General features: G+C 35.9%; 1 protein-coding gene across 1 annotated transcript in view; it reads left to right on the plus strand.

Moving 5' to 3' along the window:
• Nucleotides 1–20,593, plus strand: part of LOC104530235 (A-kinase anchor protein 6-like) — a gene marked incomplete at its 3' end in the record, with an annotated part of 44,216 nt that extends 23,623 nt beyond the window's left edge. Inside the window, exons 2-3 of the mRNA XM_010174764.1 lie at nucleotides 13,118–13,369; nucleotides 18,809–20,593. Of these exons, the coding sequence (XP_010173066.1) occupies nucleotides 13,118–13,369; nucleotides 18,809–20,593 (2,037 nt within the window). The remainder of the gene's footprint in view (nucleotides 1–13,117; nucleotides 13,370–18,808) is intronic.
• Nucleotides 20,594–22,563: the final 1,970 nt, after the last annotated feature.

Genomic DNA, 22,563 nt, shown 5'->3' on the forward strand with positions numbered 1-22,563 from the left:
TTTAAATCTGCAAAACAGTTTTCATATTGTATTTTCTATAAATTCAAGTTGAAAATTGTTAGGAGAGACTTTTGAATTATTTTGATGCTCCTAATCCCATTTGAAATTGTAAAAATCCAATGAAATACAAACAATAATGGTAGATTTTAGAAATTCTTCACAGTGTGAGCTTCAAAAGAAGGTAATGTTTTGGGAAAGGGTCATTACAATGAGCAATTTTGTCATGCTTCATGCTTGTGCTTTAGTCTTGGAGTAAGAGACTGCTCTATTCATTACTCCTGGGGGAGGCCAAATGATGGCCTCCCCCAGCCCTTTATTAAGAGAGCTGAACAGTCAGTATGGGTTTTAGGATGTCTTCTTGATGGAAGTTGATTTATAGTAATGAGTGAGAGGAGTCTTAATGTTTTACTTAACATATTAGTGTTTGGTTAATGTATTTTTGGAGGGCAGGATATTGAACTAGAGGCAGTGCTAGAATTTTAAGAGAATGGATGTACAGGGGATATACATGTTAGGTTTGACAGTCTTGCTGTTATCGGTGCTCTTTCAAGAATTTTTCAGCTGACCGAATTTTCTATTGGCTCAGTGTGACTCAGTTTCTCACAACACTCTTGACGAAGTGCTGAAAATGTCTCTGTGAACACATTTTCGTTGTGAAAAAACCTCAATATTTAAGAGTGTCATAAAAAGATAATTTTAAAATACCATTACTCCCTCCGTTTTACTCAGACTTGCCAGTTATTATGCTAGTATTGGCTGATATCCTACTGTGGCTCATCAAGAAAGAGAAAACAGCTGCAGTTTTTGCTTTTTCTGTAGCTTAATGTTTTTCTTGTTTTGGTAGACGATGACCTCCATAGAAATCTATTGTACAATTGAGATATGTTGAAAATATAAAAGCTACAGAATCCTATAAAGAGTGTAGGTTTTTGGTGTGTGCATGTGGTGTTTCTTGTTATCAGTTCCAGCCAGAAATCACAGGTTTGTGGTCAGGGCTGCTGCAAGTGTTTTTATTTCCAAGATTGTCATACGGTAGTGCTGTTTTTAGCCTACCAGAGTTAGTCAATCCCTCGTTGTCCATGGGTATTTTATATTAACTATGCAAGAGATGGAGACTTAGTCCAGCTACTTCTGCTAGGCAGAGCGAGTCAGGCTTTGGCAGTGATATTGGCTCAAGTGACACCATGAGAGTACAGTTACTGTATTCCCAGGGTCACATCCAGACCAGCAGCAGTACAGCCACTTTATCAAAGGGGAAAGCTTGTGAGCAAAGCTAGGTCTCTGCAGACCCACCTCAGTAGTTCCAAGAAGAATATGGAAATACGAATGCTTGCAATTTGATGTACTTCTTACCTTTCCTTTCTTCCCTGTCTATATGTCAGGCTGCCACAACCCAGGGATCCTGTGCCATTTCTTGTGAATCTTGCTACCTTAGAAAGATGAAATATTTGACTTTGTGTAAATTCAGGATTCAGTTCAAGGCTAAATTGATGATGACTATTTTTGTAGGAAATAAAAATGTATACAAGCAAATAAGATACACAAATATGCATTTGAAGCTTGAAGTCACTTAGGTTCATTAACTTCCACACAGACAAGTTCAGCTATTGAATTTCAAAGGGTTAGTTTACAAGCCCAGGCATGGCAACAACCTTTCTTTTCCCGCTGCGCCTGCACAGTGGTAAGAATTACACTCATTGCTGAAAGCTACAGTCTAGACAACGATAATTTATAACTTATCTCTGTATAGCTAGAAAATAAAATGACATATGAAGAAATGCAAGACTGGATATAGATAAAACTGTTCTTTTTCTCTATCAGCATAAGGAACAACTCGTCTCAACTGAAAACATGGATCACACTGTCTTGCTTTCTTAAAGATGTGAACAATGACTATGAAGTGCTTTATAAATCAAGGATCTTATTCCAGTTAACAACATCTAATAAATCTATTTTGCTTATACATACATATGTGTGTATATATAAATGAATAAATATTTAAATAAGCATTGCTCATTTCCTGCTTCATTCTAGGCACTCCAGTCCTACTGTGTAGTGCACAAGTGCTTTCTCAAGCTGCATCAACATCTTAACAGCCATTAAGCCTGTCAGTGCTTTACATTGGAAAGTTCTCTTGTAAAGCTAAACCCAGCACTATTAGGAGAATTAGCCTGTCAGAGCACAAGCTGACTTCTCAGCATGGTCACATTGGAATATGCTATGTATGAATATGCTGTTGGAATATGCTCTACAGTCTTGTAACATGTTTCTAAATTACAATTACAGTATATTTAAGTAGTTCTATCTATAATATTATGTCTAATTTTAAAATTAAATATTTAGTTAGAAATAGAGTATTGAAATGCTAACAACTGCCACTCTCAATCTTATAAGCAGTCAGATCAAGCATCTATTATTAATGACTCAGAATTTTAGGTTCCTTAGAGACAATTTAATTGGAAATAAGTGCTTCATTGTGTCTGTTGAATATGTCAATTTTTACTACATTATGTTAGAAGTATTTCTGATTGAAGTACTGCAGATATGGTATAAAATGTGAGTTTTGATAGTTTTCTATTTATACAGTATCCTCTCTACATCTGAGTAAAAAAATCAAGGGTATAATGGACATGATTTTATTTGAAAATTATTATATTATTATTATATTCATTCTGAAAAAAGCTTTCAAAAACTCTACTTTATTTTTTCTTCTGTGGATGTAAATTAGACTCTGTTTAGTTTTGTCTTTATTAAATTTGAGGCCAAAAACCACAAGAACATTCTGTGACCTATGTTGTATCTATCACAAACTAATTAGGAATGATTTCTAGCATCTTTTCTAATAATATGGGGTTTGATTTGCCTGCTAGAAGAACTCTTTCCATAAATAAATCAAGAAATTTCCATGTGCACTTTCAGAAGTGGAATTAGAATAAAAATCTTATGTATTTTAAATATCTTTAAGAGTCATTATTCTAACTTTTAAAAATTCTTCTAAAATGTGTTCTTTTATTTCTTCATTCACTTAAGACTTTAAGTTCACAAAATAGTAATTTAAGCTTTCTACCAATCCAAATTGTTTGTTCTTCCTGGATATAGCAAAATTGGGGTCTTTTTTATTTTTAACTATCACTGATACATATTCCAACCATGACTCTCATAAAAGAGTGAGTGATACCCAGCGTGGAACAGGCCTCCTGGTGCACTGTGTAGGTGGTAGTTGTTTCAGACTACTGGAAGTGCCTCCACATGCTTGGAGTGCTTTGTAATTGTTACTAACTTGTTGGAGGAGTTACAAGAGATTTCCAGCTGACTTGAACACTTGTTCTGGAGAGAGGTCAGGAAGGTCATGATCAGCAAGCAGTATGCAAGATAGACTATAAGGCTTCTTTTCCATATTTCTGAACCAAGCAAAAAACTCTCAGCGATCCCCATAAGGGTTCACGGATGAAATGTTAGCTTTCATTGAACAACATAAAATGGAACAACAGTGCTAATAAAGCAAAGTCTGCTAATAAAGAACAAGAGAGTTTTTGTTCTTTTTGCTGCGCTTAACAATGACTGATGGAAAGTAACTTCAAAAATATGTCACAGCAGCTCTTGGAGGCTTAGCTGCACTGATGGACACTTATCTTGAAAACTTCCTATCATGCTATCAATTTTCATTATAGAAAACTTGGCACAGATGGTGGTTCTTCACCTCTGACCTGTTCCAGAAAAGAAAGGAGAGCACAGTCACTGTATTGAGCATTTGTCTTGAGAGTAAAGAATCTCACCATTCTTCCAAATTCCATTATAGTCAGTGAGCTTTAGTCAAAGAGAGTGAATTAGGTTAGCATTCTTTGGCTGGAGCAAGTCAAAACATTCTGATTAAAATTTTTCTCATGTTCCGCATGTCTATGCAAAGGACTGAATTTTTCTCCTGTGTGAACTTGCAGTTCCTTTTATTTATTTATTTATTTAGATGTCTTATATTTCGGTAGTTTGTTGATGCCCAAAATATTTATGCTATTTATGTGGGGTTACACTGGTTGTTATTTGAAACATCATTATTTCAAGAATGAGACTTTTTCTTCAAGATATTTTTCTCTTTCATATAAACTCTTCTCTTCAGGAGCAGCTGATCTCCACCAAAGACCCTTATTTAGTCTATTGAGTTTAATAAGAACAAGAGTCTTTCTGAAGAAGTCTATAAACTGAAAAAATCTTTTAATAGAAATGCACCTCCTTTCTTGTATAAACAATGAAAAAAGATTGGGTCATCAGAAAACAGCTCAAACAAAGATCCTACAGCCCTGCAGAAGGCTTAAAAAATTCTTGAAATTTGCTTGTTCCATGTCAAGAGTAATTCCAAATCTTCTTCAAACCAAAAATAAGGAGAGAACAAGAGTGGGACATATTCATAGCTGAACTGTCAGAGTAATATGCTGGCTGCATAAAGCTTTGAAAACTCACTGTTTAAAAAAAAAAAAAAAAGTTTTGCTGGAAAATTACTAAACTATTAGTGCATTAGCATTGAATTATGCTCATTATTGTATATTGTAGATTGAATGATGAAAGTTCTGACCAAATATTAGGAGGGGTCTTTTTTCCAGTTCTTCATGTAGCTGACATGATTCTTTATCACTTTCAATTTTTATATATCTTGCATGAAATGATAGTAGGGGTTTCTTCCTAGTCAGTTAACTACTCTATACCCTGAGGTCAAAAACTGTCTAGTCCTGGACAGGCTACAAAGAACTGGTTGTTTTAGCTACAGCTGAGTGTATAAAACATCCTTCCATTTGCACCCTCAATTTTCATTTGCATATGGTAATTTGAACTTGTTAGAAATGCCTTTAACTTCCATTTAGTATATATGGCTTGCACAATGCAAGGAAGTGCTGAGTAAAGAGAGTAAAAAAATAATAAGCAGGTAGTTATCTAGATGGTTGCAAAATATTTTCTACATGCTTCCATTATTGCAGAAGTATGGAGTTGTGTGAAGAGATCTATAAGGTATTTGATGGATGTTTTAATAAGTCTTCACTCTTCCATTTCAGTAGACATGAATATATTAATACATGAGTATGCTTAGTATAAAGCTACTTCATCATTCTTGCTCCTCTGTGATCTTAAATGGTCAGTGCAAGATAAATATATTATTATCTTCATCCAATGAACAGGCATTTTTAAAATGCTTACTATTTTACAAAACTTGCCTCTACTACCAGTTGCTTGACTAGGTTTTCATATGGATTTGGTTTTTTTTGTTTGTTTTGGGTTTTTTTTGGTGGGTTTTTTTTTTTTTTTTTTTTTTTTTGTCAGAAATAGCTACAATCAAAACCTGCTACTATGCTGTGCAGTTCGGTACCGTCTACACTCTTGCATGAAAAACTGCACTAGAGTACCCGTGCAACACCGTCTTCTAGGCTGCAGTGCAAAATTAGATTTCAGTGATCAGAAATATGACTTTCTGTCAAGCTTTAAATTTTTTTACACACTATTTTTTAAAATTTAGAAAGACCTTTATAAAAATCAGTATATTTTAACATGCTTAAAATAAGATGAAATGATAAGTTGTATCATTACTCATTGAAGAAATGTTGTACAGCGATAACTTTAATGAGCAAAGTCTCTGAACATTGTGAGCTTGGCTGATTATGGGGTGTACAAGAATATATTCCTTATTCTAAAGGTTTCAAAGGGTTTTCAGGTCACAACTTTAGGCACATTACACAGTGCAACCAGTGGAAGTTTAGGAATATGAAAGCATCATTGAGCTACAGATGTCACATCATTTCCTACACCAAATTAGTTGCCATATTCAGTTTGTATATGTGGTTTCTTACACAAATGAAATTCATGCATCAGTTTTACTGATGTCCGGAATATATCAGAAATGACTAACCCAAATTTGTTTATATGATGCTCTTTCAGTGCAGTTCTGAGGTGTCTCATTTTACTGCCATAACTTCTCTTATGGTTCTTCAATTCCATCCCATTCCAGGCCTTATAGGAGAGTGTTTTTGTGCATCAGCTATCTGAAGCTTCCTGGGTGGACTAAATATTTCTCTGCATTTAAGAGTCTAGCCTGTGGTGAATGCTGCAACTAGAAAGTTTTTTTACATTAAAGTACTGATTAAACTTAATAGGGGAAACAAACATCCAAAAGCAGTCCATCTTCTCTGCAACCACCCCCTCCTACAGAATAGCCTGCAGAAAAGTACAGGACGGCCCAGGTTTGCGAGGCACTGCAGCTGGTCCTGGAAGTGAGCTGGAATAGCTTCGAACAGCAACTGCCCTGCTTCTGGACAAAAGGATCCTTTTGCTTTTTCCTGGTATGTTTGATCCTTTGGCCCCAGCAATGGCCCATATGGCAAAACAAATCCAAGTTGCTGGAATCCTGAGACAGGAGCTTCACAATTAACATTTTGGGGATTGTTACTTAGCAGCCTGAAGTGCTTAGTGAGTGATATCATATCTTACTCCATTCTTCCTTTCTTCTTGCTCATTTTCACCGCAGATTCATAGTCAACCAATATACTTGAACAAGAAACATCCTAATAAAACACAACATATAAACTACAAATGACTTATTACAGAGCAGCTCCATGTCTGTTACAATCCTAGACAAAGCATTACTGTTTTAGTAACTCTGTCAAAGAATTGGTGATTTGACATCTACTTTCCATTACTTTGAAGTACAGGGAGGTAAGAATGTAACTCACTGATTCCTGAGATAACAGAATGCAATAGAAAGAAGCCTACTGAAGAGTTCACCACACTGGATATTTATTTTCAAAACTTAAAAAATAATTTTGTAATGGCAATGTTTGCACAATAGAAAGTGGATCATCTTTTCTTGCAAGTGTGTCAAGACAGCTAGGCTCTTGTAATACCTGAAAACTTCCATTGAAGAAATCTTTTTGAAAACAGAGATCTTGTAAAGAAAAAAAAAAATAAAAAGAGGAAAATATTTTTGTACAGGGAAAACACTTCTGTCAGTTTAACTGTTTTCCCATATTCCAACAAGTTTCTGAGAATTTTAGCAAAAGGTAAAATGAAGATTACTTACTGGAATTTTGTAATTATGAAAATGTAACTCACAGTAGAGTAAATTAATCAAAACAAAAGTGAAGCTGAGAAAGAGAATAATGTGCAGAAAAGGATGGTGCACCAGAAAAAGTTGCTATCAATAGTATGTGTATTATCATGTTATCATGAGGGAAGAACAGAGAAGCTTACTTTGAGGACCAATGTGTTTCCAAGCTGTTGGTGTCAGCAGAAGGCAGGGTCAGTGACCTTAGATCTCTCCTGGTAGCTGTTTTCCTCATGCACTTTTCATTCTTCACCCAGTAAAGTGTGTTCATTTCCTTTAGCCAGTGAATGCCACCAGCTGCAGTATTTCAGTGCTTCTACTCACTTTCTGACACACTTGTGTCTCGCCAGTCTAGAGGTTTCCATGGCAGTTGATTTTCCTTTGTCAAACTCTAGATTTTTCATGTATAGTTATTTTCTTTGCCTTGATTTTTTACTTAAAAACAGCTAGGAAAAAATATGAGTAGATTTTGCTTTTAAGGTTTCACCAATAATACAAAATAGAAGAGAAAAATTGTATCCATATTATAACACTGTTGGGGTGTACATGCAGGTAGTGATGAAAAACTATTTGTCTTTAAGAAATCAGAGTACACTTTAAAGGAAAAATACCTTTCTGAAAGCTGCAAATCTTTATTTGTTTAACAATAATAAAACCACTCTTTTGTGCTCTGTTAGTATATAAGCATAAAAGGGCAGTGCAGAGAGTGAGTTCAATTCATAATTTTCAAGTACATTTTAAAAAAATGAAAAATTTTTTGGCAGATACTCTATTTTTTTCTGAGTAGAATAATTTGTACAGTCTGATTGGAATCTTTGTCTTCTGAGGACTTAAAATGCACTTAAAAGGAAAGACCAAATAGATAGACGTTTTCTTAAATTATAGATTTTGTTTTGCATGTACAGTAGTTGTAAGGCTCAGTGCAATCTGTTTTTCCTACTGAGGTTTTACTGTGAGATCAAAGAACAGAAATCTGCAGTATAGCTTCTCTGTCACTGATATTAACTCGAAAGCAACATATTCCAACCTTTCATCTTTCAGTAGTTTCACGTACATCTTAACAGAATTTCTAGAAGAGGAGAAAAAAAAAAAATTACTCAACATCAAAGCTTAGTTTTCATTGACTCTTGAGAGTTTGTTTATTCACTTTTTCTTTGTCTACTGCGGTGTTCACAGTTCGGGCTATTTTAGTTGATGGGGAGGGCTACAAGCAGGCTGATGGATTCAGCAGCTGCAAATTACAGGATCAGCTGTCTGGAAGACTGAGTGAAGTGGGCAGTTGGCAGCCAAATGGATACAACCCCTGTAGCCTAAGAAATTCCACAGTCAGTGCTGCAGGATAGCCCATGAGAGGATGACAAAATCTTTACCTTAACACCACTATGAACCTGTGTAAAAACAAAAATGCCTAGTGGGTGTTTGAGATCAATGATTACAAAAAGTTGTTCTGGATATGGTGCTTTCTAAAATCAGGCTGTAATAGCTGTGATATGAAACTATATACTGATAAAATGGGGTAGGATTTCCATACTTATATTTGTAGGCTGTGCATTATTGCCATTGGCCTGGAACTATGCATATTTAAAAACAGATGCAATAGACAAATGCTGTTTTCTTATTACTTAAAAGTACACAGTTTATTTTATCTACCTGCCACTTCTGGTAAGAGCAACTGGCATTCATCACAGCATTTAGGTACTATCTTGTGATTATTTATAAATAAAAAGTGTAAAAGGGACACATGACAATGTTGTGCTGGTTTTACTCTATCTGATGCTAAATCAGCTACCCAACATTAGGAAGAACGAGGACAATGAGGCCATGTTGCGCCAGGTCCTGATATTGAGCCTCATTCAAATCAGGAACTTACATAACATGGCATTTTTCTGCTGTATATGAACTGCATTAATTATTACAGAAAATTATTAAATTCACAGCTGTGCTAGATATAATTATTTAATTTTGCTGAATTATATGTAAATCTAGACATCAGGTACAGTAGCAAGAAAATGTTGCACTAGATAATGCAAACTGGATTTGACATTATATTGTTTCTTATTAACTTGCTGGTTTGTGCCAGACGAGTATGAAGAAAAGATACAAGTAAATAGGCTGCAGCTTTATTAATGCTCTTCTACTGAGGGCTAATCAGCATTAACTTATATGGTAAAAGTGATAATTTCTTCATAATCATGTTCTCTTGATAAAGGGCTGGCATTAGCCTTTACACAGCTATTCTGTCCTTTGCTCAGCTTTCACCTTCCCATCATCATATGACAGTTAATAAACAAGGAAAGCAGATATCAGTAAGGACCTAAATTCCTTTTTTCAAACTTTAAGATGGACTTCCCCCAAATCCAAGTCTAATCCATTTTATCCTGGAACCTGGCCTGTGGTGAAAATAAATCTGGTTCTTTTGACAATGGGTACAGGCTCATCTGAAACAGAGTCACCCACCAAAACAGTGTTATATGATGCAGGAATGTGAACTTGTGGCTCCTAAGATTTTTTCAAGAAATACCCAATAGACTGATATATGACAGTGTGCCATGCATGCAGAGTCCAGCTTGTCAAGGACTGCTGATCCACTGCTAGCTATCACACAAGCAGTTAGTGCATGTTCAGTAAGATTATTGCATTGACACTACTGCTCTGTAAGCACACAGTGAATCCAGCCTACTCTTGTCTGTCTTCAGCCTTGGAGTGCACGTGCAAGTGGACTGCACAGCATATATGTATTACTGAACTGGACATATTGAACTTGTGCATGCACTGTACAGTTGTCCAGGACTTCTGGACATTGAATAGCTGGAGCTATTAATAGGGGAGTTAAATCACTTTAAATCTATGCCTGACCCTGTTGCAAATTAAATCAGACTTCCTGAATGGTTCAATAAGATTTTCATCTAATAGGAAGAAAAAAAACCCCAAAACCCATCAAAACAAAACCAAACAACATCCCTAAAGATCATGTTGTATAAACATACTTAATAGCAGAGGAAAAAATTCTTTCTGCTCTCCCATGAAAATAACGACAACTGTCTTTGTGACTACAGTGACAGTTCAATGCCATACTAATTCTGGGACAGAAGGGAGAGGGAGCTGATGATAAAGTCACAAAATGGAGCTCAGCATTTATGTATTATGAGAAGGTAGGCAGGGACTTGATTTCCTTCCTGGCTCATTCAGCCACTCAGAAAACAGCTTTCTGTCTTTGGGCCACCCACACTTTCTAAAACCTAAATCCTTTAAGAGCTGGTACTTAATTTCTCCCTGACTGAGATGGTAGTCTTATATGTTAAGGTCAGAATATGTGACCTTTACTTGGATATGGACTAGGCTGGCATTAGGTTCTTTTCATGTTAGTGAAGCTGTCAAGAGTGGTTAATTATCTTGTTAATACATAAAGCATTTGGCTGCTGCTATACTTGCAGTAGTCTGTAAGTACTTCAGACTTAGCTTTTTGAGGAAAATGAGCAACAAACCATGTAAAAATTGACAGCAGATGTCCTTGAATATGTGCTTCTTTCAAATCTCTGGTGGTGCTGGGATTTGCCTTTCAGTACAGATTTCTCTGTGTTGTGGAAAATTTGTCTGCTTCAGAAGTTTGAGATGCTTTGGTAGCTGGCATAACGGCAACTCAAGAGAAAACTGGTTTGAAGTATGGGTCTCGACTCTTGATTTAGAGTATTAGCTAGATTAATTAGCCAATATTTTCAGTACATTAACTCACAATTATGAGGAGACACTTGCTCATTGTTAAATCTTTCTTTTTATGGCTTCGTGTTTGCAACCTCTCTGAGAATTCTTATGGCAGTTGAATTCAGCATGTAACTGTGCTTCTGAAGCTGGAAAATAATGAAAACTTGTTTTGCAGGTTGGCACAAACTTAAGCTCATTCACATGAGTAGTCTAACTAAGATATATTAAGTATTTTTCTATAGGTTGAGTCTAATTTATGAAATTGCAGTTACTGGGCAACAATTTAGGTTTTGATCTCTGAAATTAAATTTAAGATGCTTTGTGGCCAAGAGGAAAAAGATATGAACAACATTGGAGAAGTGAATGCAAATTCAGTCGAACCAATTCACTAAAAATATTCTTTAAAACATTTGAAACAAATACAGCTGTGCTTTTCAGTCAAGTTTCAGTTGTAGATGGATAAATGGATACTAATAACCTTTTCCAAAGCTTGGAAAGGATTTTACAGAGAGTTTTAGCTTTGTCTGTGTCTTTGTAGTACTAGGTTAGCACACTAATCTGGTACATAAAGTGTCCATTTGCTCACTGGGATGTGTGTGGATGTTTTAAGCCCTGAGCCTTGCAACCCTTGTTGCCAGGTGAGGCTGTGTGTTTTGTACTTGCAAATATAGATGCTGGTTGTCACAACAAGGGGACTGAGGACAGAGGGGAAGAGATACTTCCATCTCACTCAAGGCAGCCCCAAAACTCTGCTCATTGAAACTCCAACGTTTTGTGCTCATTTCTGGCATTTCTGAGAGCTACTCCTGCAGGGGACTTGATTTAGCTGTTAGTGCTTTATTAAAATGAGTAACTACTGATAGTACTCAACTACAATAGTTTCTCAAAGGCTAATATTGTGCTATCTGTTGTACTAAAATTATTTAATGTTATCTAGGGATTTGGTTTTGGTTTGATTTGTTACATACGTACAATTACATATTCAATAATTTGGACTTACTTTCAAACTGAACATGTCAAATCTGAACTGATAAAAGTTACTGTACTTATTCATTTAGAAAGAATTGGCTTTACTGATTTTCTTTTTATTCTACTGCTGTACGAAACCACAAAAGTATCATCAGATATAAGGTTTCATTGTAATTGTCTGATAGAATTGTTTCAGTAGCAAATTTGAAATGAATTAAAAATATGCTGCTTATTCTCATTTTTATTGATGTTATGTATATACTACCCTTTACCTAAAAAGGACATTTCTGGGGGCTTGAATTAAAAGATTTTTTTTTTTTTTAAAGAAATAAGTTTTGGATTTAAAATATGCTACTAAGTCACCTTTAAATATATGCCACAGATATAGGAAAAAAACCTTCCAGTGTTAATTTTTTTCAGTATTTTAATCACATTTCCTTACTTGTTTATAATATGTTTTTTATACATAGTTTTCAGACAGAATTGTTATAAAGCAGTGTTGTTCGCTTAATAATATATGCCTAAATATTCTTTAGTTTTGTGATTTATCCTTTCACAAAGAGAATTAAGGTTGCAAAGATTTTACACTGTATACAGCTCAGTTTAGAGATGTAGAACATTAGTTGTTAAATTTGGAGGATACCATCCCTTCAAACCTTAGTTTTATAAGCTGGTAACTTATATTTTCTTTTTTCCTTTCTCAACGCTACTGTTCACAGCTTCTCCTTCTCCACCCATCTTCTGCTGTTCAATTTTGAGTCCAGAACAAGACTATGCAAAAGTTAGTTGCCTCTCATCATAGCAGTCAGCAATGGATCTCAGAAATATCCACACTGAGTCTATCCCAGACTTTTGCCCTGCTTGGCTATAGAGGCTAGATTAAAAGATAAATTCTGTCCAAAAGAATTCTGTTGTTGATGGCACAGATCAGATTCTTTGCATTTTAACTCAGAGGGGATGGGGGAAAGCCGAGAGGGATTCTGCTTGTGGCAATCTTACCACTTTCATTCCTATTGCTCTCTTCTAGGATGTCACTTTACAGTGTTAGTTTTCTGCTTCTGATTCTTGTGATCTTGTTGTGCCATCCTTCTTTATTGTATGCTGTCTCTGCACTTACTGAGCAGTCCTGCCAAACAGGACAGCTGCTGGTTCAGTTGCTGTAGCATTGCCATAAATTAAAAAAAAAAAAAAAGAAAAAGAAAAAAAAGAGAGAGCGAGAGAAAGAACCTTGGATATATTAATTACATTCTTTTTCCTTTCTTAAATAATCTATTCCCCATCTAGTAAAAAGTACATGAAAAGTGGAGCTTATCCATGAAAGGACCATGCCTGTAGCTAAATATCTACTTTCTTTTTCCATTACAGGATATTTGTGAAGATATATCTGATCATGTTGAACAAATTCATGCTCTGCTAGAGACTGAGTTTTCCCTGAAGCTTCTGTCTTACTCTGTCAATGTGATAGTTGATATCCATACTGTACAACTCCTCTGGCACCAGCTACGTGTTTCTGTTCTGGTTCTGAGAGAGCGTATTCTCCAGGGGCTGCAAGACGCCAATGGAAACTACACCAGGCAGACTGATATTCTACAAGCATTTTCTGAAGAGACTAAGGAGGTATAGTAACTAAATTCTATTTTGAGAATTTCATCTGTATTTGAAGCCACTTATCCCTTTTGCACGTTTAAAGTTGCTAGGATGACAATTTCAAGGTTGGTTTACTTATCTCCTAGATATTTTGCTAATTTTGTATTTTAAATGTCTTCAGCTGATACTTGTTCCCATTGAACTAAATTAAAGCAAATCAAGATCAACTTTCAGAAGTGTCATGCTAGTGGCTAGGAATGTTTTCTCCTGATTGGAATATTTTTCATCAAGGACTGGAAACACTTACAGAGGTGCATCTGGTCCAAAGTCCTTGGTCTGGTCACTCCTGAATGTGAGGCTCATAACCAACTCAAAGTCAATTTTTATGTGCAGTTAATTCTTTAATGAAAAGCTTAGACATTTCCCTTCTTGCATACACAAACCTGAATATTATATAATGTTTTCCAAAACTTTCCAGACTAAATCAGTATTGCTTTATAGCAGGGAGCATGGACTTCAATTTGTTTGACTGGCAATTTTGTAACATGCCTCTTAAACAGTCACACATTTTGTCTGAGAAACAATGATACATGAATTGTACATTTTTTTACTCTAACAGGGTGTCAAATTCACACACATGTAAATGCTTTGTAAATCTGGATTCTTTTGAGTAAAATGCCTTTTCCTTTGAATTCATCATTACTAAATTAATTTTGTTAGAAGGACACTACTGGCCTAATTTTTCAAACTGAAAGTAGATGCATGTATTTAATAGGGCAATTAATGGTTAATAGAAGTTACCTTAGTGTGTAGAGGATTCTTCATTTGATGAAAGTCCTAAGATTAGGATAAAATGCTTTTGTTAAGAGATATTTGCAGAAAGAGACCTCTAGATCAATGTAGTGAGATTCTGCAACCTGTGTTACAGAGGAAGTCAGAAGTGCCCTAAACATGTCCTGAATTTCAGATCACTCACGTTCAAAGAGAATGTGCATATTTCTCTGCTCCCTATTAGGTTTTATATTTGTCTTTGGCACAACAGAGTGGGTGGTCCTGAAATCAATGCTCAGATATGCCCAGGCCCACCTTCCACACCCCCTCTTCCTGATGTGTACATAACTGGTGCTTCAGCTTCAGTTTCTGCTTTGCTGTTGCCAATAAACCTTCTCTGGCAAGTCTGAAGGAAATCTGTACTTGTCTGAATATCCAGAGTGATGAATTAGGATGAAGTCATTATTTTATGACATGAGCGTGGCGATTTCAAGACATAAGGAAGGAGGAGATTCAGATACTAAGAAACAGGAAACGTCCCATCTGGATCTGATTACAACTGCTATAAAAAATATGCCTCCAATACAGGGAAGGACTGACTGGGGAAGGATGGATGATTTTTCAGTGGGGAAAAATCATGTTGCCAGATAGGCTTATATGGTAATAAAAAGACAAAATATCCTGACATGAATTTTTTTTTCCACCCCCACTATAACATAAATAATATTTGATAAAGTATTATTGGTTAACAATAACAGGGACACAATATTAATATTAAGTTTTTGCTCTATTGCTTGAATAGATTCCCAGAAATTGCTCTGCTGCTTTTAACATTCAGGTATTTATTCAAGCTTTTCATCAGGTAAAATGGTAGTGGCTTTATTTGATGAAAATAAATAAATAAATATAATGTAACGTAGAGACAGTTGTATCTGGTCTTATCTACTCTTTTTTGGTGTTTCTTCCATCCTTTCCCAGGCAGGACTAGTAAGTTCCTCATGATACAAGTGTTTTCTGTTGGGGGTTTTCCTGCATATATGAATAGTGAGACTGTTTGAGCAAACCTAGAAGCCTTTGCCCATACAGATAACCCTTCACTGGAGAATCATTTTCCTAATTTTCAGCATTCCTTGGGGATTATGAACCATGAATGATAGCTTTTTTTTTTTCTTCTAAGATTGTGAAGTCATCTAGTTTGAAATGAATAGAGGAAACTTTCACACGCAACCAAGAACTCTATTTTGGAATTCACTACCATAGGACACTTAGAAGTAGAAAGAAGTTAAAAAAATAAATGTGAAAACTAAGCAAAGATAGGAGGAATTATAAGCTCCAGATGAAGAAGTCCCTATGCTCCTCATTGGTAAATGCTGAGAGTGTGGGTAGAACTGTTGTGTATGAAAGGGCCATGTATGTATACCCATGTCTTTTAGCTCAGCTAGCAGAAAATGTTTAGAACTGATGCAAATTTCCACCCTGTCCAGGCATACCAGGCAGGAGGGAAATTTGATCTGAATCAGTACAGCAAATGTTACACTTATCTGTAGTCCATGAACCTATCATTTCACAAAAAGTTTGGCTCGCTCCTTAAGTCAGCTGTCTTCTGCATAACAGTGAAGAGCGGCTTTGGCTGCCAAGGTTAACTGAGGAGCTCCATGGAAGAAGTGACCTGCCAAGGTTTCTTTCGTTTTCAGTGAGACAGTCTCGTCTCGTTAATATTCACTGCTCTCTCAGTTTGTAGACTGCACAGTCAATCACAGTGCAACAGTCCCACCTGGGCTTTACACTGTTGCTGTAACACATAAATGTGCACAAGGTAGCCTCAACATAGTGAACAGGGAGTACGTTGGCAGAGTAGCTACCAAAACATGGAAGTGTACAGCATAGGCTGTACTGGCTTGGTTGTGAACCCAGCTCATTACCTGAGCAGGCGGTAACTGCGCTTTTGGCTATCTCAGCAGTGCCATACTGAGTAAGACGCCAGCACGAAAGGGCACAAAAAGTTCCATGACTTGGAGGAAATAGAGTAAGCAGTGAGGCAAGCTGCCTGCCATGATGCCAAATTAATAAAATACTCTTTTTAATAAAAAACTTTGAACAGTTAGGATTTTGAAGGACCATTTGTGCTTAAGGAATTACCCAGAGATAGATAAGAATGAAAGAAAAATGAGTTTTGTGCAGCCTGAGTTCTGTCCAGCTGAACCTAACCTATGAGGTTTATTTCACAATTGATAAAGCCAGGAAATAGGGAAAGGATTGGTATAAAGCTATATTAAAATACAGTGAATCCTGATGTTCTCAAACAGTTGGTAAAGTCACAAAAGAAATATCTTACAAATTAAATTAGCTCATTTGAAAGAGAAAAAACAAATGCAGAATTGTGCTGGTTTAAATATAAATACGAGAAGGTATTGGAAACAGCCTACAGAACTTTACAGGAAGCATTACTATGTGAAAAGGGATGAATATTTTTAATTAGGGTATTCCTATTGGTAGCCATGCAAATCAGAAAATGTAATATTTTTCTGAAAAACAATAATAAGCACATGATAATACTAGCATTAAATAATGGTTCTCTGAAGCACACATTTAAGAGGCTGCTTGGAAAGTGACCAAGCAAGATGATTTAATGCATGTGATTGTAAATTTTATTAATTTTAATAAACACATTTTTAAGAGATGAAGGAATGGAGCTCATTACTCAGAAGACATGAAGGCCGTTAGGGCCTTGGAAGGGGTTTCGATGTATATATAGTTTTACAGTTTCTAATCTTTTCCTGAGATTAGAGGGAAGAGGCAGCTGTAATACTGATCATTATTTAATTAATATTTTCCTTAATAAGTGCAGTTCCAAAATATACATTTGACAGATTTATAGAAAATTCTCTTTTTAATTCTGGACTATGTACAATTTGTGGCATAGGTTCTACATCTGGCTAGAATGTGCTAAATAAAATATATTTTCAATGTCCAAGATTATGATTGATAAATAACTTTCTAATAAATATTTTCTATAAATACTATATTTAGCTGGAAGATTTTTTTTTTTTTCACTTTGCGTAACGCAAGAGGGGTGGACAGAGCACAGGGCTCAAACATTATATATTTATAGAAGATGGGAAAAAAATAAATTTCTTTATTGAGACTACTCTTGTTCAGACCAAAATGCAAGTGGTTTATGGTGAGATGAAGAGGTGGGGTTAGCACCTTCTTCAGGCATGATGCCTAAGGTTCTTAAACTATGGATTTAGGCAGTGTAGTGAGACAAGCTGTTCCAGAGAATAATTCAGACAGCAACCTATTGTGGATACTCAATAGTTTGCTTTAAAAATCTCTATTATGAAAACTAAACCTGGGAAGAAAGACCAGTGTACTGATTTAGGCACCTAAAGTTAGAATCCTAAAACATGAGTTTCTGCCCTTTATGATGTTTTTTAAGAAGTTTCTGTAAGCACTTGGGTTAATGTCTTTTTTTTTTTAATTTTAAATTACACTTTTCAGTTTCTTTTGTCCAGTAGACATGCTCTGCTAATTTATCTTGTTCTGGATAGATTCATGGAGTTACTCAAGGTGTATACCAGTGTAAATAAGAGCAGAAATTGTTTCAGAATTATTTGATCCTATGTTTAGGTTTTAAATTGTGTGCTGGGACCTGGAAATATTTGAGGCTTGCCAAGTGTTAGAACAGGAAATCACCTGCTAAAAAGATGCTTAATAAACTCTTGACTAAACATAATTTTGCTGTGATTGTTATATATCAGGCTTCTTTTGGATCTTAAAGTAGTCAGATTTTTTTTTAGTGTCCTTCAAATAAGTCACCAAAATATTTATAAACATTAATTGGACTTCGATCTTAAAATCTCATTTGCCATCTGGGTTGATCTTTTCTGGCTTTCTCTATGTTTCTAAGATTGAAGGACGTCCATTGAGAAGATGTTGACAAAGGGACGTGGCAGGCCAGAAGTTTAGAATTCCTGGCTATAGTTACTTTTCCTTGAGCTGTTTCTCCATTTGTTCTCCATTATCCAGCAGATAAATCCTCAACTGATAATGGCACAAAGAAGTGAAATGTAGTTAGCAACCTTTATCTCATAAATATGGGAAGAAACGTCTGTCATTGCTAGATGATGCTTGGAAAAAACATTCTGGCAATCAATTGAAAGGTTGTAGAGCAGCATGGCTTTCTAAGAGCACAAGATGAACAAAGTGATTGATATACTCAGCGATCCCCAAGATCCTCTCCCTCCTGTTGAGGTATTTAACAAAGGAAATACTACGAGTATGCTGTATGGAATTTCTGAGTCCCCCCTACAGAGTAAGCAGAACTGAAAGCAGAATGTGAGGAGGAGAATACCAATTGTCCTGGTTTTTGGCTGAAACAGAGCTGGGCTTCTTTTTCAGTAGTTAGAATAGTGCTCTGTTTCAGCTAAAAACCAGGACAGATTACAAAATCGAGTTGCTATTTTTAAGTAAGTTGCTGCACCAGACTGAAACTGTTTTTCAGTTTACTGCCATTTTTAATACCTAAATAATTTAGAATGGTTTACTCATCTAGAGGGTACTGCAAAAACAGGCAGGTCAGTGATTAATGGTTTTCTAAATGTTAGTGAAACATATAAACTGATAGTTTGTTACTTTGTGTGTGCTATATATGAAAATTAATCTTATTAAAAAATACCACTTCTTTGCCTATTTCAGGACCGTCTTGACTCTTTAACTGAAGTTGATGATTCTGGACAGTTGACCATCAAATGTTCTCAAAATTACTTGTCACTGGATTGTGGTATTACTGCATTTGAACTATCTGATTACAGTCCTAGTGAGGATTTGCTTGGTGCTCTGGATGATATGACTTCCAGCCAAGGGAAAGCAAAATCATTTGAATCCTGGAACTACAGTGAGATGGATAAGGACATTCCAGGACTTATCAGAAGTGTGGGTTTACTTGCAGTAGCAACTGATTCCATTGCTTCCCAGTGTAATGAAGCATTAAATGAGAAAGAAACCAATGTACCTCTTTCAGCAGAAGATGGAGAAGAAGGCAAAGACAAGAAAGCACCACATGAACTCTCACCAGTATCTCCTGTGAACTCATCTCATTCTAAAGGACCTTGCTCTGAAGACGGTGTTTTACCTACTGACAGCAAACCAGTTTCCACATTAGAGAAACCAGAATGCAATCTTCCACAGCACACCAGTGAAAAAGTCAAACACTCCCACTGTGAAAACTCAACTCCTAAGAGGTCCATAAGAGACTGCTTTAATTATAATGAAGATTCCCCTACACAGCCTACATTGCCAAAAAGAGGTCTATTTCTGAAAGATGATGTGTTTAAAGACTATATGGAAGCCAATGATTTAAAAAGGCAGATCTCTCACATAGTTAAAAATGAAATGAGTAGAAGTACACCCTCATTGTTAGATCCACCAGACAGGTCCAAGCTTTGCCTAGCTTTACAGTCACCCTACACTAACAGTCCATCTACAGTTAGTCAGTCATATGACTGCTTAAATACTATAGGCGATAGAAATGTTGAGTACACAATAAACAATCACTTTAAGGACAGTCCCATAAGTCTAGGGAAGTCTACTTTCTACACCTGTAAAGAAAAATCAAAGCACAAGAAGTCTCATGATGCTCCAGAGGAAGTGAAAGCTGGCAGAACGCCTGGTGGTTTGTGCAAAATGGTTCCACCAATACAAGTCAAAAAAAAAGGACATTCTTCTCTACAAAATGGAATTACTTCTCGTAACTCTCAGTCTCTGGAGGAGACAGAAACAGATTCTTCCGCATCATCAGATTCTTGTAACCAGAGAGACCCAAATGGACAATCACAAGGTAAAACTGAGCCTTTTAGTTCACCAACACGTAGCCAAAAGAGTGCTTCCTCAGCTGGTTCTGAGCTTACCAACTCATCACCTCTTCTACTGAGAAGAAAGAATAATAAAAGCTTTTCCTCAACACCAAGCTATACTCAAAAAACCAGTAAAGATGGTGAGGTCTGGTATGGATCTGATGAATATTTAGCACTTCCTTCACATCTCAAACAGACTGAAGTATTAGCTTTAAAACTAGAAAATTTGACAAAGTTGCTGCCCCAAAAGCCCAGAAGAGAAACCATTCAAAACATTGATGACTGGGAGCTTTCAGAAATGAACTCAGATTCAGAAATGAATACAATATACCAGACAAAAAAGCACAAAAAAATGGGTAGAATTTCACCAAGCTCTTCAAGCGATATAGTATCCTCCTTAGGTGACAGTATTGAATCAGGGCCTCTCAGTGATATTCTCTCTGACGAAGATCTTTGTATGCCTGTATCTTGCATTAAAAAATACATTGAAGAAAAATCAGAAAGGACTGCTGTCGTGCAGCCCTCTGAGAATGAGACTTCTGCCTCAAATAAATCCGCTTTAATTCATCAACTGATGCAAGATATACAACATCAAGAGAATTATGAAACCATATGGGAAAAAATTGAGGTAAGGCAATAAACCTGTGTTCTACTCTGTTCTTGATCAGGCTATACATGGAGACGGAGCTGTGGGCAGGGGTGGAGTTGCTTTCTTGTTTTCTATTAATGATAAAAATAGTCTCATCTAGTGACTGCTAGAAGTAGAGAACAGCAGCTATCATTGTAATTATAATAGGCTGCAATTAACTTTATACAGAATTTGCCTACATTATTTTACTTATATCAATGCTTTTAAACTTGGCAATATATTGTTTTATCAATAGAGCTTCTCTTTGCCAAGATCAGGTACATGGTATGTTATCTTAAATAAAAGATAAATATTGGAAAATCAGGGAACTTTGTTTTATTTGAATGAAATTATACTATGCTTAATATCATATGTCTACTTTCTTTAAAAAAAAAAGAATTGCTTTAGTCGAAGAATAGAGGAATCATCTTGATTCCTGTCATATCATGTATAATAAGCACATTTTTTTTTAATCAGTTCTCTTCCCTTGCAGTGGTTATTTTCCCTCTGGTATTGATGGAACTAAGCATAACATCTTTTTTGTTTTCTTTTATTTTCATTTTTTTTCCCCACTTAAATAATCCTTCCTAAATAATGGCAATTTAATAGTGCAATATGCTAGAGCAATAATGGCAATATACTATCCCATTAAACTTCAGATGAGATGAGATTTCATTCTTAGCTTCTGGCATCACTTCTTCAGAAGTAACTCTTTATAAAGCAGAAATATTTGCAGTAGTTAACACTATGAGAGTTCTTTCTGAGGAAAAATATAAACTTCAGAAAGGGAGATGAATTTGGATGAATAATCGAATAAGGACCTAGCCATCTCAATAATATAATTATTAATTTACATTCATAGTAATTTTTTTGTTTGAATTTTCTGATGGGTTTCTCTTTCTGACCATTGTAGAGGACGACTCTGCTGTTCAGAACATTTAATGTCCGTCCTCCATATAGTTTAGTAAAATGGCTGTCAGAAAAGAAAGCTTCATCTCAACTAGATTTCAAAATCCTCTAAAATTCATTAAATATGCATTAAAAGGTGATCTTGGCATCTAAATGCAAAATATGGTATCTACGTTATCTTCTGTGTTATCAAGCTCCAGAAGAGCTAAGAAAAAAGGTCATCTTAGTTTTATAACTTCAGTAAATGCTTCTTATGATGCATGGTTTCTGTAACTTTTGAAGACATTGGAAGTATTATGACTAGTAGAAAAATAGTTGAGCTAGAGATGTTTGAGTATATCAAGTCAGGGTAGAAAACACAGAAAAAGAAATTTTTTCTAAAATAAAGGAGGGAGCAGAAGCTGTCAGCCTTGAAACAGTCGGTTCTAAAGGGCAGCACTTAATGATTCAAGTTGTTGCCTCCATCCTGATGGGTTCGTCTTCCAGACTCTAATGACAGAACTCTCTTCATAAGTGCAAGCTGTTTCTGTGCTTAAGATTGTGTAGAGTTGAAAATTAGTCCAGATGAAGCTGACAGATACAGAGCCTTTCATTTTGTGCAAGCATCAAATCCCATCAAAGCTGCATGTGAATATGTTAAGATGCTGTCTTTCAAATGATACTACCACAGCCTGTTTAAGGAATGGAATTGTTGAGTGTCTAGGGATCAGCTCCCTCCACTAGATGCTGACTAGCATCCTTTTGGCAAGAAGCAGGTGGCAGAGAAACTTTTTGCATCACCCTCTCAAATCATCATGTTTATTTTTCTCAAACTTTTTGAAAAGGTAATTCTCTTTTTGGGGGTCATCTGTCTTTCTGTGATTCCCTGCAGCTGCAGTTCAGTCCTGCCAGGATGAAGGAATAAGAACCAGCTGTAACAACTGGCTGCAGCTGTAAACACCTGCTTCCTCTCCATATCCATCCTCTCCTCACCTCTGGAGAGTGGATTATGCTCTTGACAGCAATTAAAGGAAGTTAGCTGTTCTCTGGCCAGAGTAAACCCTTCTAGCTAGTGATTACAG

This window comes from Antrostomus carolinensis, unplaced genomic scaffold, assembly GCF_000700745.2.
Source record: "Antrostomus carolinensis isolate BGI_N321 unplaced genomic scaffold, ASM70074v2 scaffold1559, whole genome shotgun sequence".
Taxonomy (NCBI): domain Eukaryota; kingdom Metazoa; phylum Chordata; class Aves; order Caprimulgiformes; family Caprimulgidae; genus Antrostomus; species Antrostomus carolinensis.